The sequence below is a fragment of the Bison bison genome, unplaced genomic scaffold (genome assembly GCF_000754665.1).
Source record: "Bison bison bison isolate TAMUID 2011002044 unplaced genomic scaffold, Bison_UMD1.0 scf7180017864304, whole genome shotgun sequence".
Lineage (NCBI taxonomy): Eukaryota > Metazoa > Chordata > Mammalia > Artiodactyla > Bovidae > Bison > Bison bison.
Genome location: NW_011494876.1, coordinates 493554 through 513567, shown reverse-complemented (window position 1 = coordinate 513567; position 20014 = coordinate 493554). Strand labels below are relative to the sequence as shown.

The window sequence follows — 20014 nt, the reverse complement described above, 5'->3', positions numbered from 1 at the left end:
TCTCATGAAAATTTCATTGAGTCCAGGTTTTAGGAGAGTTATTTTTAACGATCCCTCTGTCACCTCGATGAGGAGACATTGAGTATTTAATCGTGTGAATGAGATCAGTCCAGGGAAGGGTTCCTGTTGAATCATGTGGGTAGTTAAATAGATCAAGGCTTGTCCAGAGGTATTTATCACTTTTGAGAGATTATTTATGAATTTATCATGTCTGATGATTGAAAATACAAAATATAAATATAATTTTGTTTTTATATGAAAGGATAGCATTCTGTGTGCATTTGCTTTTGAAAATACGTTTGTTTAAAGCATCTCAAGTATTTTTTTTCCCAAGAGACGAAATGTTGAAAACTAGTAAAGCTTAGTTGAATTGTAGTCAGCTTTGTTATTTTATTACAAATGATGTTCTCATTTGAAAGGAAGCTAACCTGAGCTTTGTGTACCTTAGGCCGGTTTAGCACCTTTAACCTCTTGGAGGATTGTCATACTGAATAACTTAAAACTCAAACTTTAGAAAAGGTTAATCTGCTTTATGCAGACTGTTGTTTAGAAGTCTCTGCTATTCTGACTTTCTGAGCTCTTGGCTTTTTATTTGTTTCAGGGCATCCAAGGATTATATCGAGGCTACAAAAGCACTGTTTTAAGAGAGGTAACTAGCTAAATTTCTAATATTGAAGTATGAGAGAATGATACGCTTTGTTCAATAAGTTTATTTGTAGAGACTGGTTTAAAAAATTACAAAGGGAAATTATCCATCACTGTGTAGTCTTTTTTTTTGTTGTTAGCTTAATTTTTAAGGCATGGGATTAAAAAACCAGTGTATTTTTTTTTTTTTTTTGACTGGTCTGGCTGTTTGCGTGTGGGCTTTCTCTATTTGTGATGAGCTGGGACTAGTGGTTGAGCAGGGCTTCATGCTGTGGTGGCCTCTGTTGATGAAAGAATGGAGCCCACTAGGGCACACGGGCTCCCTAGCGTTTGGGCTTCAGTAGTTGCAGCACATGGTCTTAATTGCCCCATGGCATGTGAAAACTTCCTGGACCAGGGATCAAACCTGTGTTCCCTCCATTGGCAGGTGGATTCTTAACCACTGGACCACAGGGAAGTCCACTGTTATCTTGGTTCTTAAATCTGATGACTGGGTAGAATGAGTTGGTCCTGCTGAAAGAGCAACCCCAATGGTCAGAATGACCCATCCTATAGCTTTGTGTTTATCTAAGGTGGCTACATGGCCACCACAGCTGACACAGTAAGAAACAGCTACTAAGGGTAAGATGTCAAGTTAATTACTGTAATACACAAAATGAGAGAGAAAATGGTCATGAATGAAGCACTCTGGGAGACAAGGGTCTCAAAAGCCTGTTTTTATATGAAAAATTGTACAGTTAGCTCCTATCTTCCTGATGACAAAACACGATGTATTAGAAAGTTCATTCTGGCCTGGCGTGCTGGCCGGCCCAAGATTCTCAGTGCAGTGTGCCTTGGAGCAAGCCTTCTAGCTTCGAAATTCTGAGGTTCAATATGTGGTCAGTGTCTTTTTTTCTTTGATTGAAAAAATCAAAGTATTTTAGTGTGTATATTACTGCAGAAAACATGTTTTAATTTTTCATTCACATACTAGAGGCAACTTTTTTTTTTGGTTTTTGTTTTACTTTTTTTTATATGATTTTTTTAAGATGGAAGGATAATTGCTCTACAGTGTTGTATTGGCCTTTGCCATACAATGCAAATCAGTCATAACTCTATATATTCCCTCCCAGAAGAGGCTATTTTGAGGTTTAAAAGTTGACCTATAGATAAGGTGGCATATGGAATATAAGAGAAGTCTTTGTTTAGTTTGAGACATAAGTTGGTTTCTTTTTTTTTTTTTTTTATGAGTTTAAATCGTACACTTTTTTTTTTTTGAGGTATAATTGACAAATGAAATTATGAGACATTTGAAGTATATAGTGTGATGATTTGATATAGGTATACATTGGGAAAAGGATTAGAACATAATTTTCTACTAAAATGCAAAAGAGAATTCGCGTACCTCTCCTTGAATCCTTGTTTTCTGTTTGGATTTCCCTTGGATGCTAAAATGTTCTCATTTATAGAAATGTGTTTAATTTAAATACATATTGTTATAATTAGCAGAAAATTGAAATTCTTTGGAATCTGAATTTTGTTCCCAGGTAGTTTTTTATTTTGTCTTATTTGTTTGTTGTTAGTATAGATTACAATCTTCTTTATGAAACAGCAGCACTGTTACGTGTTATTTGAAGCTTTGATTTCTGTGAAGTAATAACCTTTAGTGCGGTGGTGGTGTTGATGTATATCTTTGAAAAACTTCTTTTGAAGGCAGACTGAATGTTTCAAAATTAAGCTATTTGTGTGAAGATGACTTCTGCCTTTCAAAATAACCATCTGCATTCTGTCCTTATTTTCTGACTCACTAAGCACTTGTTATTTACTCAGGTTTCACCTGGGTGCAGGAAAGAGAGGTGGGCAATAAATCTCTTTTTTATTTTTCTGTGAGATGCCGAATGAATGAATGTTTACATGCCAGAGAATACTCATTGTGCATACAAACAAATAGGTAAAACATGGTTACAACTGCATTCTGTTCTTTTAAAAATTTGTTTTGACGTACGTCACGCTAGTAATTAATTTCTAGGCTGCAGTTCTTGCTAAAAGTGTGACCCTGCTGAGATGACTTTGTTTACTCAAAATGGCAGTGGTGTACTGAAAATATAATTGGGGTCTTCTGCATTATGCATTTTAATAAAAGATCTTTCAGAATTGATTTTAGTTGAGATATTGCTTTTGTACAGATTCTCAGAGAGAAAGAGAGAGGAGTTATTGCCAGATGAAACATAGCTTCTTCTCAAAATGAGAAAAATAAGAAGTGATGTATCTTCTTTAAACAAAATTTTTGCATTATAAATAGTTTCAGTTTTTACATTGTTCTGACATCAGTATAAGATCTTTTCACCAAGAGCTTGTTTGATTGTTTCAATAAGAAAATACATTGAAGCCTTAGTTAGAATCACGAGGAAGCTTATACATTTATTCTGTGTGCGGTTTTTGTTTGAAATAGCTTTATCTCCCTCACAGTTGCCTATTAGAATGAAATTGAAGTTTGAATCCATGCCTTATAAGATAGATTATGTGTGTTCTTTAGATTTTGTGAATGCTGTCACATGGTTTGATGTTTGTGGAGATTGCATGCTTATCCCTTATGTTCTCCTAAATTATTTTAGTTACTGTGAATTTTAGACAGAGTCTAAGCAAGGTCAACCAATTATACTCTTTATCTCACCCTTTCAGTATTCATATTCCTCATGATCTAGGCCAGATTAAATGTGGCCAAGCATTGGTTATTTCAGTAACATGGAAATGGGGAGTAAAGTCACAGCAGCCTCTGTAGCCAGGCTGGTTTCAGAGTGTCCATTGACGTAGACACAGCATATTAAACACCAATACAGTATACTAACACATATATATGGAATTTAGAAAGATGGTAACAATAACCCTGTGTACGAGACAGCAAAAGAGACACCGATGTATAGATTAGTCTTATGGACTCTGTGGGAGAGGGAGAGGGTGGGGAGATTTGGGAGAATAGCATTGAAACATGTATAATATCATGTATGAAACGAGTCGCCAGTCCATGTTCAATGCACGGTACTGGATGCTTGGGGCTGGTGCACTGGGACAACCCAGAGGGAGGGTAGGGGAGGGAGGAGGGTTCAGGATGGGGAACGCGGGTATACCTGTGGCAGATTCATTTCGATATTTGGCAAAACTAATACAATATTGTAAAGTTTAAAAATAAAAGTTAAAAAAATAAATAAATAAAAAGCAGAGACATTACTTGGCCAGCAAAGGTCTGTCTAGTCAAAGCTATGGGTTTTCTAGTAGTCATGTATGGATGTGCGTACATGAACTAAGCATCAGGGTCTATAGGAGGCGCTTCATGTGGATCTCTTCATTTAATTCACACGAGAACCTCAATATAATTGAAACCATCAGCTCACAGTAAAGGAATAAACTCACTCTCAGATACATATTCATATGCCCAGTCTCACTTAAAATTACAGTGAGATCACTTCTCACCTCTGAAATTGCTAGTACCATTGGTGAGAAGTGTAAAAGTGTTAGCCGCTTCAGTTGTGTCCGACTCCGTGAGACCCCATGGACTGTAGCTCGCCAGGCTCCTCTGTCCATGGGATTCTCCAGGCAAGAATACTGGAGTGGGTTGCTGTTCCTTTCTCTAGGGGATCTTCCCAACTCAGGGATCAATCTTTGTCTCCTGCACTACAGGCTGATTCTCTACCATCTGAGTCAACAGGGAAGCCCCAACTGTAAAGTGGCTGCCCCTAACTGGCTTCCCCACAAGAATGTGAATCCTTTAGGGCAGAAGTGTTCTGCGTGGTGCCCAACACACACAGCAGGCACCTTTAAAAAGGAGTAGAATGTGTGAAGAAAACCCATTTGTTGAGTTTAACTTACTGGAAATGACTTGCCTGTTTTCTTTTGCTACAGAAATTCCTTTCTAATTCACATCCAAGGTCGAGAGGCTGCTCTCCATACAACTTCTGGGTCAGTCAGTTCAGTTCAGTCACTCAGTCGTGTCCGACTCTTTGCAACCCCGTGAATCGCAGCACGCCAGGCCTCCCTGTCCATCACCAACGCCCGGAGTTTACTCAAACTCATGTCCATTGAGTCGGTGATGCCATCCAACCATCTCATCCTCTGTCATCCCCTTGTCCCGCCTTCGTTCTTTCCCAGCATCAGGGTCTTTTCCCATGAGTCAGTTCTTCGCATCAGGTGGCCAAAGTATTGGCATTTCAGCTTCAACATCAGTCTTTCCAATGAACACCCAGGACTGATTTCCCCTAGGATGGACTGGTTGGATCTCCTTGCAGTCCAAGGGACTCTCAAGAGTCTTCTCCAACACCACAGTTCAAAAGCATCAATTCTTCGGCGCTCAGCTTTCTTTATGGTCCAACTCTGACATCCGTGCATACTGGAAAAACCATAGCCTTGACTAGATGGACCTTTGTTGGCAGAATAATGTCTCTGCTTTTTAATATGCTGTCTAGGTTGCTCATAACTTTTCTTCCAAGGAGTAAGCGTCTTTTAATTTCATGGCTGCGGTCACCATATGCAGTGATTTTGGAGTCCCAAAACATAAAATCTCTCACTGTTTCCATTGTTTCCCCATGGATTTGCCATGAAGTGATGGGACCAGATGCCATGATCTTCGTTTTCTGAATGTTGAGCTTTAAGCCAGCTTTTTCACTCTCCACTTGCACTTTCATCAAGAGGCTTTTTAGTTCCTCTTCACTTTCTGCCATAAGGGTGGTGCATCTGCATATCTGAGGTTATTGATATTTCTCCCTGCAATCTTGATTCCAGCTTGTGCTTCTTCCAGTCCAGCATTTCTCATGATGTACTCGGCATGTAAGTTTACTAAGCATGGTGACAATATACAGCCTTGACGTACTCCTTTCCCAATTTGGAAACAGTCTGTTGTTCCATGTCCAGTTCTAACTGTTGCTTCGTGACCTGCATACAGATTTCTCAGGAGACAGGTCAGGTGGTCTGGTATTCCCATCTTGTGAAGAACTGTCCACAGTTTGTTGTGATCCACACAGTCAAACACTTTGGCGTAGTCAATAAAGTAGAAGTAGATGTTTTTTTTGGAACTCTTGTTTTTTCGATGATCCAACGGATCATGGCCCCGCCCATCAGAACTAAACCGAGTTTTCCCCTCAGTCAGTGTCTTGCATCAGGAAGCTTCCATAAGCCTCTTACCCTTCTCCATCAGAGGGCAGACAGACTGAAAACCAGTCACAGAAAACTAACCAATCTGATCACATGGACCACAGCCTTGTCTAACTCAGTGAAACTATGAGCCATGCCATGTAGGACAACCCAAGACGGACAGGTGATGGTGGAGAGTTCTGACAAAACGTGGTCCACTGGAGAAGGAAATGGAAAACCACTTCAGTATTCTTGTCTGAGAACTCCATGAACAGTGTGAAAAGGCAAAAAGATAGGAAACTGACAGATGATCTCCCCACGTCGGTAGGTGCCCAATATGCTACGGGAGATCAGTAGAGAAATAACTCCAAAAAGAATGAACAGATGGAGCCAAAGCAAAAACAACACCCAGGTGTGGATGTGATTGGTGATGAAAGTAAAGTCCTGAGGCTTAGGATATATTCAGGATATATTAACTATGATTAATAGTATTCTTGGTAACTGAAAGGGCTTTTGACAGGAAATGACATCTCAGTGAGGAATGCCACTGTATCTCACCAGCTGTTTGCCCTTGGCAAGCAACTTTACCTCTCTGAGCTCAGCTTTGTCTGTGTGTATTTGGAACCTCATGTTGATTGTTCTTGCTGCAGTCTCATGAAGGAGGTATTACAGCAGTATGGTCTGCTAAGACCAGAGATGAAGCAAGCTGCCTCTAGGCTGTGAGGTTCTTGAACAGGGGTGCAGCCTTGTTCTGTCTGCATGTAAACATGTGAATGCCGTCTCATGATGATGAATACACACTAGTTGTGTTTGAACCAGAGACTCACTAACTGTTACTGCTCAAAGAGCTTCTCAGCTCCCAATTGGAGAGTGTTTTATCCAAATGTCTTGTAGAATGAAGTTGTTTATTCAGTTAACAAATTGCAACCTGCAATTGATTTTGTGTTTGCTGGCTACTTCTGTAGGAAGAACAACATATTGGTTATAGTAATGTACAGTTACTCTAGTTGATGGTTGAACTGAGCAAAATTACTAATGTAAATGGGTTGGAAAATTTTTCATAGTTATTCTTTTTTAGGTCATGTTGATAATTTACTGGAATTTTTTCTCCAAATAAGCTTACCAACTAAGAGGAAGGCCTTCTTTCGAAGATTACAATAGTTGAATGGCTGGATGGCATCACTGACTCGATGGACATGAGTCTGAGTGAACTCCGGGAGTTGGTGATGGACAGGGAGGCCTGGCGTGCTGCGATTCATGGGGTCGCGAAGAGTCGGACACGACTGAGCAACTGAACTGAACTGAGAGACTGTATTGAGATAGGCTTGGTGACTTAAATATTCAATTTAGCAGATGTCAAGGTAAAGATAAGGTTCTACTGGGCAGGATTTTTCAAACTGCAGGTTGTTACCAGCATTTGAAAATTAAGAAAAAAAAGTAGCCTAGAATGGGATGGAATAGAAAAATATCAGAATAATATCACAAAGAGCAAAAAACAGCATGATTTCATAAAAGTTCAGTTCTAGTTGTGAACAGAGTAAAGTAGAAAGTATATTTCCCACTGTGAGTCCAGATCCAAAGTGTTGAAAGCAGTACGCTAGGTCTGCAGGAAGCAAATTATGAAGGCGTTGGAATTTGTTTATAGGATAAGGAAAAAAATTCCTTATGGCATCTTCCTTCTTTTATAATAAAACTTTAATTAAACCCATTTTTTGTGTTTTAAGAAAAATTAATCTTGTCCAAGATGATTTTTAAAAAAATATCTTTTTTATGTATTTGCAAAGAGCAAAGAGTTAAAAACAAGAAGACACACTAAGGGCTAAATGCTAGTCAAGGAATAAAGCAGCTGTAATGAAAAAAAAAAAAAAAAATAGTTGAATGATTTCTGTTGAAAAATGTTTTCAAGCAACTCTGGCTAGAATTGTTATTTACCATTCTTAAATCTGTGTACTATTTCCTGCCTTCGTGATAGTAAGAAGAGAAAGAAAGTATTCTCTGATGAGAACTTTGCTCCTTCTGTCAAGGCTGTGTGTGTGTGTGTGTGTGTGTGTGTGTGTAATTGTTTCCTCGGCTTTACCTCTTCCTTTCTCTTTTGGTTTGCTTCAGTTATGTCTGGCTATATGTACTTATGCCTAGTCCTCCCATGCAGTCTATAAGATCCACATGGAGATAGCAGTGGGATTTTTACCTCTTTGTATTATGCACAGGCTCTGGGGGTAACACCTGCCACAAAGTCAGTGCTCAGTAATTATTTGTTGCTTTTTTCATTCCTTTAAGTTTGATTGTGTTTTGTTCAGATGCTGTTAGACACCGTGACCGTTTCAGAATGCTGGGGGAACTCTAAGGGGACTTGGAGTTACGCTGGGTGGGGGCTCAGCCTTTGACACACTACAGAAGAAGATGTTTGCATTAGAGAGGTGATGAAATACCAAAGAGTATATCCTTTTCTGAGATTTCTGTCTTCTTAAACCTTGAAAAAATAGTTTTTATAAAGCTGGTTTCATTAGAAGAGTAATTAATTCCCCCCCTTTCCCCTACATCTTTAGTAATTTACTTTAAAGGGGAAAAAGTGATTGTAAATCTTTCCAAACTTTTTTTTCCCCTGAACTTTTAATGTGAAATTGTTTTCCAGTTAAAATCCAATGCAAACATATTGAACCTTGTTTTAATCCTACATAATTCATTTTATTAACTATGACCAAATAGAACATCTGTTAAAATTCCATAATGTTAGCTTCATGGGAAAAGAAAAAAAAAGTCCGTTTGCTCTTGGAATCTGTCCATTGTTTTATTGTTCAGGCTTTCAGTAAATGTGTAATGAGACATTCTTATTAATGGGAATATTAAACAAATGAAAATGAAATATTGCCTTTAATCACAAGCGGTTTATAAAATGAGTCACCTAATTGCATTTACTTTATTATAACTTTACCGTAGAGATGGTCTATGAGGAATGAACAATACTTCATTCTTTAATCCAGAGAGTAAACTTGTTACTCCTCAAATATGGATTTCAGCCTACAGTTTTTCATCATCTCTTAAATAAACAAACAGTTTTAGAAAGAACAATTTTGTAAAATTATCTTAATGTAGAAAGATTACTTTAGCCCCTCAGTGCATATTTTCTCATGTTTTGTTTACATGAAACCAGCTGCTATTTACTTTTCTCGTTCTTAGGACAAATTTCATTTGCACTGTACAGTTCTGAAAAGGCTACATATTCCATTGTTGCATGGTGGCCGTGTTGTCTAGAATGGATACCCGTTCATGTCTGTGAAGCTTCCGGAGAAGTAAATTAATAGCATGAATCTTCAGTGGAAATGTAAGAAAAGCTGTTGAATAAAGGTGGAAACTCTCTCTTCTTTTTAAAGGTGGAAACTATTTCTTCTTTTTAAATGTTAGCATTATATACCATAATATTGAAATAGCTGTGTCTAGGGTGTTTGTGTTTTTTTTCCATCTCATGTGAAATATCCTATCTCTTCACATTTGTATTAATTTAGATGGCAGATTGTAAAGAACAGAGGATCTGACTACAGTGGCTGAACTAAAATATGGTTGTCCTTAAAAAAATTTATTTTTTTTCTCTTACTCTGTAACAAGAAATCTGGAGATGGTCCCTCTAACGCTGGTGTACTAGTTAAATGATGGGCATCTAGGAACCGGGCTCTTTTCTTTCTGCCTGGGGAACCCTAATACTCTGGCAGAATTACTCATGATTACAGAATGGCTGCTGCACTTTTGGGCCCGTGGCCCTTGTCCAAGCATGAAGTGGGCAGGGCAGGAGGCGTTATCTGTCACTCTGTTTACTTAGAAGACAAAAGGTTTCTTGGGCCAGGTGTCTAAAGCTCTCCTGAGTTGCATGGGCATTGAGATGTTTGTATACATTGTGGTTTTTCGGTGTGGTAGGTAAAGGCAGGCACAGAGGGTGTTGGGATTACAGATACTGAGTCACCAGCCTACAACATCTGCTCTATTCTCTCTATTGTAGTTCAGACTCAGTTGCTTCAGAAAGGAAAGTCTCACGTACCCGTGACTTCAACTGGGGATCCTGTTGTTCACATTCAGATCACGTCTGGACTGCAGATTTTTGGACATTTAATTCTGCTTTGTAAATTTTGATATTTGTTCTTTTTCTTTTTTTCTGTCACCTTTGTTTTTGTGAGCATAGTGTGGAAGCTGTTCTTCTAAAATCATTTGTCAGTCTGTAATCTTTAATCTGGAGATGGACTTAACTTCAAAATTACTTATTTTTCATACATTTTTTATTTTAAAGTTAAGATCTCAGAATACCTATATTGATATTTGAAGTAATAGCTAACACTTACCAAGTATTTACAGTGTTTCTGTGCTACGTTCTTAACATGCCCTCGCATACCCTCACACTGACCCAAAACATGATTCATTCTTTGTGGAAACTTAGGCTTAGCAAGGCTGTGGTTCGTCCAGAGTCTCGCATTCAATAAGGGAGGAAGCTGAGAACTTGAAAGCTCGTGACATTAGGCTCTGTGGTGAGCTATGTATTTTGCATTTTATACACAGGCAAATTTTTCAGGAGAAGAAAATCATATATTTAAAATTTAATACTCTGTATTTTTTATTTTTTCTCATTTTAAAATCTTTAAGTAGACATTAGTGCCAGGAGTTTGGGAAAAATAAGTTCTCAGTGACTAAAGGTCTCCATGACATTAAAAGAAAAGTTAATCAGAGGACGTAAATGGAGAATCTGTGTTGATAGAGATGTTCATGGGAAATAGTGGCTTGTAAGTGCACATTATTGCATATGTTTGCATGATTCGTTCTTGCCATTCAGGTGTTACTTCACATGCCCCTTCTCTGAGGGGCCTGCTGTGACCACGCTAGCTCACATACACCTGCCAAAACCCTGCCCGGTTACTTGGTGCCCTAGCAGGTACCATTTCTTATTTATGAATTTTTTTTTGTCTTCCTTCCTCTCTTCACTGGAATATACTCTCTTTTGAGGGCAAGTGCTTCTTGCATGTTTTCTTCCCTACTATTAGTCCAACACCTAGAAGAGTCCTTGACATGCAGCACACTCAAAAGTATTAAGTGAATACAAATCAAGCACTTAATCACACATTTCAGAAGTAGACTAGTTTTAAATACTTAGATATTTAAAATCTCCATCAGATGCCCAGACTGAGATGTATGTGGCAAGAACTATGGAGTCCTAACTTAATTCCCAGACCAGTTAGTGATTTTCTGCTGTCTGAACTTTCTGCACTTCCAGTGAGTTTAATTTTCTCCTTGTCTTTTCTTATCACATTTCCTGGTATTCTTGAGCCTTCTACAAATAGCCCTTATTTTAATTTTGTCATTTCTTGTTAAGAGTTGGTCTTATGAATATTTTATATATGTAAAACTGTTTTTGAAATGACATGTGAAAATAGCAATTTATTCATGAAGAAAGTCTTTCATCAGCTATGTGCAACTTACGCACAGCTAACACTGGGTAGAAATGACTCTTGAGATTCTTAGGATTGTATACTGTCTTATTGGCTGAACAAGCACTGTCTTATAAGAGATATTAAGAAAAACTTTGTGTATTAAGAAAACCAAATGTGAAGGTAAAAATCTCAAATGTCTATGTGTAAATCAAGGATTGTGGTTACAGGGAGTCCTATAAAAGAACTATTGGAAATGCTTACCTGTGGGTTTTGTTGTCTATAGCACATTACCCTGGGAACATACAATGATAACAGTTACAGTTTGAATTCTGGGCTTGTACTTTACTTGTGTAGTGTTGTCCAAAAAATTGGTTCGGGTTTTCCTGTTACATCATATGGAAAAACCTGAATGAACTTTTTGGCCAACCTAGTGTTTTTCTCGGAGAAGTCAATGGCACCCCACTCCAGTACTTTTGCCTGGAGAATCCCATGGACGGAGGAGTCTGGTAGGCTGCAGTCCATGGGGTCGCGAAGAGTCAGACACGACTGACACGACTTAGCAGCAGCAGTATTTTTCTAATCTTTAGATAAAACTGTAAAGTATTGACTTTTTTTTCTCCCCCTTTTAAAACTGATCATTAGGCTGAGGCTTGGAAAAGTTCAGCAATGCAGCTAGTATATATGGTATATGGCAGGTCTGGAAGCAGAGATCCAGCCTGTGTGTTTCCAAAGTCTGTGTTTCTGGTTATACTTTGCTTCCTGCTCATGTTTTGCAGATAAATTCCCTATTCATTGCTCTCTGAATTTTTCAGTAAATTGTGGGAAAATAAAGTGGTAGTATATCCGTGAGACGTGAACCACATCTGTGAACTTGAAGTGGAGCACAGTTCCTAAGTGGTAATAGGATTCTAAAAGATAGAAAAGGAGCCATCTGTATAGGCAAAACACAATGAACAGTGCTTCTGAATTAGTAATGTTGGTTTCAACATCTTCTTTCCTCTGGCCTGTGTGAAGTTTGCTTAAAAATGCTTTGACTGCTTTTAGCCTTCTGTCTTCTTTTGTTCCCTGAGCTTTTAGCATATATTCTGAGAAACAACCCAGTAGATGGGAAAAAGTTGATAATCTTTGGCATAAAAATGGTTTTGGTACTTAGCCACATAATTAACAGATAATTTATTGACTAGTAGAGCAGCAGAAATTGATGAGAGGGTATTTCTTTTCCTTTGTGAAAATACTCTGCTTTAAAAAAAAATTTGTTTTTAACTGAGTTTGTTGATACAGAAGTTGTGTTACGACAGTGCACTCTAGAGGGCGCACAGTGTCCGTGTTCTAAACGTGGCAGCGGACGGGTCAGTGTACCTGAGCCGTGACGCTCTTGCATTGGGACTTTTTAAAAAGCAATTCAAATTTAAAAATGAAAAACAAAGCTTAATAATAGCACTTTCTAATCCAAGGTTCCTAAATAATAATATCTTATTTAATCTATACATACTTCATTATGCATCTTTAAAATACAAGAGCCAATATGTATATTTAACTTACCAAAAATGAATATCACAGTCTTAAAGTATTTCCTTCAAACTATTTTTCAATTACAACTGTAATTTTAAAATTCAGAAGAACTGGCAGATGCTTCTTATTTATTTATTTTTTATTTTAATTGGAGGCTAATTACTTTATAGATGCTTCTTTATTCAAGTGATGAAGGGTGACATAACCAGTAATAAGAAATATGATACACAGTATTACTTCTTTGTTCTTTTTGCACTGCCCCCCCAAAATACATAATTTCAATCTCATCAGGAGAAAACATCTGACAAACCCAAATTGAGGGACAGTGTACAAAATTGTCAAGGTCATGACAAAGAAAGGTGAAAGAATTGTCACGCGCAGGAGTGGGGTAAGGAGACAACAACAAACAAATGCAGCAGATATCAGGGGGGAGAACTGGGGCGATTCAAATCAGGTCTATAATTTAGATGTTCGTGCGACAGCAGTTACCAGTAGTTGGTTTTGCTAATCATACTCAGTGGTTAAGTTCTTATTTCGGAAGCTAGGCATAGGGTGTATGTTAACTCCCTGTATTATTTGAGTAACTTCTATGAAAGTCGATAAATTATTTTTAAAAAACAAGAAGCTGGGAATTCCTTGGTGGTCCAGTGGTTAGGACTTCATTCTTTCATTGCAGGGGGGCCGGGTTCAATCCCTGCTTGGGGAAGTAAGGTCCTGGATGCTTCATGGCATGGCCTAAAAAATAAAACAAAAAGCTGGAAAAGGAAAGAAGCTAGATTTAAACCTTGTATGAAATCATTTATTTTTGAAATGATCTTCTAAAATAATGACAATTAAAAAAATAATGACAGTTTAAACTTACAACTTAAATTTTTTCTTTATCTAAGTGATAATTGGTAACAATTCAGATAATACGTGAAGAAGATTTTAACATGGAAAGCAAGTCTTCTGCCCTGCCCTCCTTCATTCTAGTCCCACTCTCTAGAGGTATCCGCTTTTATCTGTTTGCATTTTCAGTTCTTGTTACATCCATGTTTCTGAATAACTATCATCTATTTCTTCATCTGTCAGTTTAGATATAGTCTCCTGAGCCTTTGGAGTAGAAGATGAGTTGAGCTCGTAATACACTGCTCCCCATCCTTATCTTCCCTGATAGCTCAGCTGGTAAAGAATCCGCCTGCAATGCAGGAGACCTCAGTTCAATTCCTGGGTTGGGAAGATCCCCTACCCACTCCAGTATTCTGGCCTGGAGAATTGCATGGGCTGTATATGTATAGTCCATGGGGTCTCAAAGAGTCGGACACAACTGAGTGACTTTCATTTTCAATCTTATATTATCCTAGTGTTCCAGTTACATAAATTTCTTTTCTCTGGTTATTTTAGAAACTCGCGGTCATGTATTTGAGTCATTATTTCTTAATTTGACAAACTTCCAGCATCTTGTAGCTTTCTTTTTATAAGGTGAGGCTCTTCCTTTTTGACACCTTATCCTCCTTATCTTTGAGATACCACTTTCTGGAATGACTTCTTGTCACCTGTGCTTTGATCCTAGGTTGTTACCAAGATGAAAGTTTCATCCTGCCCTTCACCCACAGTCACTTCTTTCATGGCTTTTCTGGATTGATTCTAAAAGTTGAACGTCAGTGAACTAGTGTTGGTATTGTCTGAGTCGTCAGGCATAGTCACTAGGCCATGCAGTGTGCCAGGATTAGATTTCCTATTGTATTGGTCCTGCATTACTCTGAAAGAGATGTTTCCAGCATCACAGTCGAATAGTCTTGCATTCTATCACTTGCTAAAGTTTGTACCATATTGTAATTTGCTGAATCATGAACTTAAAAATTTTTTTTTCCCTTGGAGTTTCTAATTGCCTTATGGGAGGGGTTTGCCCTTTTCAGAGATTTGTCACAGCCTCAAAACCATGTTGTTTTTGTGGTTTTGTTTTTTTTCTTCTCTTGGGAATCTTGGAATCTTCCCATTTCCCACTTGAATCCACTGTGTCTGGACTTCTCACTGCCTTCCTTAGCTGGATTCACTGTTGCCTGGAGGTGTCAGTACAGTGGTTCAGACCACAGGCTTTGTAGCCAGACTGCTTGGGTTTGACCACTGCTCTTCCTCAGGCAGTCCCACACCTCTGGTTCTTTACTGTCTTCTTCTAACAAAAACATTGGAAGGTGTAATAAATATAAGGATATGTCTGCTCTGTTTGTAAGCCTTTATTTTATCCTGATTTTTTTTTTCGTGGGTCCAGGTAATTATCTTTCTCTGGTTCCTAATATAACTTATTAAGGTTCTTTCTAATGACACTTGATAATAATCATTTATAATGATTCTTTGGCCTCAACTGTGTTAGGTTGTTTTTTTCTTAAGAGAAAGGAATCATGTTAGTAAGTTATGATTCTTGGAGAAGCATGTTGATCTTATCAGTTCAGTATGTATCCTAATTATATTTGGAAAATAAATGATAAAATTTGTGTCTAGGAATCTTATAAACTGATACCAAATTTTCTAATAAAGCTTCCCCATATCTTTAAAAAAAAATTATTTGTGCTGGCTCTTAGTTGTGTTATGTGGGATCTAGCTCCCCGACCAGGGATCAAATCCTGGTCCCCTGCATTGGGAGCCAGGAGTCTTAGCCACTGGACCACTGGGGAAGTCCTAAGCGCCCCTTTATCTTGATCTACATGTGATGACTTTTTCTGTTGTTTATCTGTGAATTGTTCCATATTTCTTTTTTTATAATTAAATTTATTTTTAATTGAAGGATAATTGCTTTACAGTATTGCATTGGTTTCTATTAAGCATCATATTCCATATTTCTGTTTTGGGAAATAGAGTGATAACCAAGTTAAAAATCACTTTGGGATTTTACCACTTTCTTCAGTGGGTAAATTAAGTATGTATGTTAAGTATGTCTTTTGTCCGGTATTATTTTAGAAGATATCAATCGTATCTATGTGTAAAGGTGACAGTGATTTGTCTTATGTTGAGCAACCAAGATCTTGTGAAAGTTACACTCTCTGCTGATTTATCTGTTGGTTCACACAACTGTTTACAAAGGTTCCTTCTTCCTCCTTAAGAGTCTCAAAAAATGGTGTAGCTAACACATCTTAGTCATTAAGTTTTGGACTAGTTTTGATTAAGTGAAGAGAAAGGATCTGGCACATATTAACCTCTGAGTATGTTCTCATCACTTTATTTTTCTGTGTTTGAAGGAGGAAATAGATTGAATTTAGCCAACCTCTGCTGCTTTGCCAGATTACTTTTCACATGCTTTTCGTTTTATCTTTATAAAGTAATCGTACAAAGAGTCATAAATGTCAACCAAATACTTGAAAATTGTGTACCCCTGTTCCCCCACTACATGTGTAGTCATGATTCCGAGCCATTCTGTAATGTTTGTCTCTTGTAAACCATGTTATGAGCTAACAGATAGTTGCCTATTTAATACCAGTGGGAGGCTGACATTCAGTTGTGTCAGTAACTTGATCTGCATAAAAGAATACAGTTAACAGAGGGCTGAGTTGGGCTCTGAATTACTTGAACTCTTATGCTCTTTTCATATCAATGTTTATATTTTCTTTTCTCTTTTGGGGTTGTGAGTAAGTAGGTTTTAGAATGAATAGTATAGCACTTTATTTTTCTTTTCTTGTCCCTCTCCAGTATTTTATTTTGAAAAATTTCAACCTACAGAGAAGCTGAAACATATGTTCTTTTCCCAGGATTCAATGATTTACTTTTTTCCCCATCTGTTTTGTCTGTCTTTCTCTATACAGTATTTTCCCGAAACATTTTAAGTACAAAGACACAACCCAGGATAGTTCATCATTAAATATCTAGCATATGTTTCCTAAGAATAGAGTCATTCCTGTCATAACTATAATACCATTATCCTTTCAAGAAATGTAACATTGATACATTCATATTATCTGATACATGGTCAGTTTTATAATTTTTTCCTGTTGTCCCAGTAATAAAAACTGTGCACCTTTTTCTTTTTGCAGGATCCAGTGAAGGATCACACATTGTCTTTGGTTGTCAGTTTCCTCAGCCTGCCCCACCCCCAGCTTGCCTTCCCCGCGTGGCGTTGACATTCTTCTAGAGTCCAGGGCAGTTCTATAAATAGTGCCTTAATCTGGAAGTTGCATTTCCTTGTGATTATATTCAGATCATATATTAAGTTTTATGCGTGTGCATGGATAATACATGGATGATGCTAGGTACTTTTGTTGCATTGTATCAAGGATTACATAGTGTCTCGTACTTGGTGAAACTAAGTTTAATCATTTGATTACATTGGCATTCCCTACCTTTCTGTACTCCAGAGGTTCATGTCTCCTTTGTTTTGAAAAGTAATCGATGGGGGGTACTGGGGGGCTTCCTAGGGGGTGCAGCAATAAAGAATCTGCCTGCAGTGCAGGAGATGCAGGAGGCATGGGTTTGATCCCTGGGTTGGGAAGATCCCCTAGAGAAGGAAATAGCAACCCACTCCAGTAATCTTGCCTGGTAAATTCTGAGACAGGAGGTGGGGGGCACAGTCCATGGGGTCTCAGAGAGTAGGGCACAACTGAGCACGCATGCGAGTACGCGTGCATGCACACTCTGGGGTAACAGTTTGAGCTAATGTGATTATCCTGTTCCCCAGTGATCTTTCACCCAATAGTTTTAACATCTGTGAGTGCTTCTAAGGAAGAGTTTATTACATTGGTGATTGCAAAATGCTGATTTTCTAAGTACTGTCCTTTTTCTTTTAATGTATTTGCTGACATTCTTATGTAAAAAAGAGCTTTCTTTAAAAAAAAAAAAAGAGCTTTCTTTTACCAGCCGCCTCCACCCCCCACCTTTTTTAGTACCTCTATGGACGCATGGATTCTTTTTTTTTTGTTTTTAAATTTTAACAGCTTCATTGCGATATAATTCATGTACCATGCACTTCACTCATTTAAAGTAACCATCTAGTGGGTTTTAAGTGTATTCACTGATATGTTCAGCCTTCACCACAGGTGAGGATTCTTTAATATTATAATTGTAATTCTGATGCTCAAACTGGCCTGAATTTATGGTAGGAGCCTCTTCACGCTTACTGTTCTTAACGCATTTCCTTGTTAGTCCTTGGGAATTTCCTTGTTGGTATGACAAGGTGTCCCCATCTTTGTACTTGCCCTGCCCATCAGCTGCCTCTGCAAGGAGCCCTTGATTCTTTTCAGTGGGGAGTGGTATTTAGAAATTAAGTTTGGGATCCTAGGTATATTACTGCATGTATACTCTTCTCATTGGGCAGAAAAGCTTGTAAGAATTAAATACATTGCTTTTATTCCTCCTCCTCATTTTCCTGTATTTGTCTAAGGTGAGAACAACACGTAATTACTATTTATTTTGTTTTTTAAGTTATCATACTGCAAAACTGACTTCTTTTTGATGTACAGAGCTATACATTTTAACAACATGTATTCATTCATACAACCAGCAGTACTTTGGGAATACACAGTATCATCCCAAAACCTGTTATCCCTTTGCAGTCATTCTTGTTTTCCTACTTTGAATCCCTGGAAACAACGGATCTGTCATTTAAATGGAGTCATATATTATGAAACCTTTTGAGTCTAGTTGCTGTCACTCATCATAATGCTGTTGAGATTCATCCCAGTTGTGCGTGTTGGTAGTTTGTTCCTTTGGATTCTTTCACTGGTTGGATTTACCACAGGTTGTTTATACATTAATCCACTGAAGGACTCTGAATTCTTTTCAGTTTGGGGCTGTCATGAACAGAACTGTTTCAAACATTCACGTATAGGTTTTTGTGTGAAAGTCAATTTTCATTTCTCTCGGGTAGACAGTCAGGAATGGGATTGCTAGATCATGTGGTAAGTGTATGGTACCTTTATAAGAAACTGCAAAGCTCTTTCCTACACTGGCTGTACAGCTTTCATTCCCATCAGCAGTGGATGCCCTGAGTCTTTGTCACCACTTAGTTGTGGTAGATTTTATTATTTTTTTTAATTTTAGCCATTCTCATAGATGTGTAATGATATCCCATGGTGGTTTTAATTTTCATTTCCCAAATGGTATTGATTTTGAACTTACTTATTTGCCATCATTAGATGCTCTTTGGTAAAGTGTCTGTTGTCTATTTTTTAATTGGGTTGTTTCTTTAGTATTTTAAAAGTTCTTTGTATGTTAGGGATGTTAGTCCTTTGTCACTGATGTGATTTGCATGTATTTCCTGATAATCTCTAACTTGTGTTTTCATTCTCTGAATTTATGGTTTGTAAAACCTTAAAATTTTGGCAAAGTCCAACTTGTCAACTTTTTCTTTTATGAACTGTGCTTTAATTGTAGTGTCTAAGAGCTCCAACTAACCTCAAATCCTTAAGGTTTCCTCTCATGTTTTCATCTAAAGGTTTTATAGTTTTATATTTGACAGTTAGATCCACAATCTATTTTGAGTTGATTTTTAAGTAATGGGGTTTAGGTTGAGGTATGTTTTTTTGCACATGGATATTCAGTTCCAATATGTTATTGTTGAAAAGACTGTCTTTTCTCCATTGATATGTTTTTGTATCTTTGTAGAAAATTGTAGAAAATCATTTGCCTGAGTCCATCCGGTTAGTGTCAGGAGTAAATTTGAATTGGTTCATTGTTAGGTTCCAGGCAATGTGTGTTTGTTTTTTCTTTTCCTCCTGAGGTGTTTGTGTTCATATTTTTGAACATCCCAGTTTTGAAAGATGATGTTTTGATTTTCTAAGAAATTTACTTAAAAAAAAAATATTAGGGCTGCTACAAAAAGCTCCCAAACTTAGGCGTTTTCCATCCTTTTTCTTTCTAAATCATCTCTTTTAAAAAATGATAGGAAAGACTGACTAAAAACATTCTAAAACTTTTATGTGTCTTCTATCCTTTTTTCTTTCCATATTTTAAAGAATAACCTATTTTCTGTCGAATTACTGTACCTTGGATAATGTATCTCAAATAAGGAAATGGCAACCCACTCTATTATTCTTGCCTGGAAGAACCCATGGACAGAGGTGCCTGGTGGGTTACAGTCCATGGAGTTGAAAGAGAGTTGAAGGTGACTTAGTGACTAAACAACAGTATGTATACATCAGTGGGCTAGAAGCTTAGTTCTTCATCTGTTTTTTCAACTGATAGTATTGTTTCCTTATATAATTTGGACCATTAATTTTGTTGTTGTTATTGGTGTTAAATTGCCATATTGTGTGAATAATCTTGACGTTTACTTGAAGAAAAGATGCTATGTATTTTATTGTATCAAAGCATGAAGCATATTTGATTTGAGAGTTACCCTCTTCGTGTGGTTCTATAAAATACAAGATGTGGAGTGAGCT

At 37.5% G+C, this 20014-nt stretch overlaps 1 protein-coding gene across 5 annotated transcripts in view; it reads left to right on the top strand.

Moving 5' to 3' along the window:
- SLC25A26 (solute carrier family 25 (S-adenosylmethionine carrier), member 26) overlaps window positions 1–20014 on the top strand; it is a 147660-nt gene that overhangs the window by 31573 nt on the left and 96073 nt on the right. For 4 of the 5 annotated variants that reach the window (XM_010851505.1, XM_010851506.1, XM_010851509.1 and 1 more), the window contains one exon: window positions 602–649. The exons of the other annotated variant lie outside the window; for it this stretch is intronic. In XM_010851505.1, the coding sequence (XP_010849807.1) occupies window positions 602–649 (48 nt within the window). The remainder of the gene's footprint in view (window positions 1–601; window positions 650–20014) is intronic. 5 annotated transcript variants of the gene reach the window in all.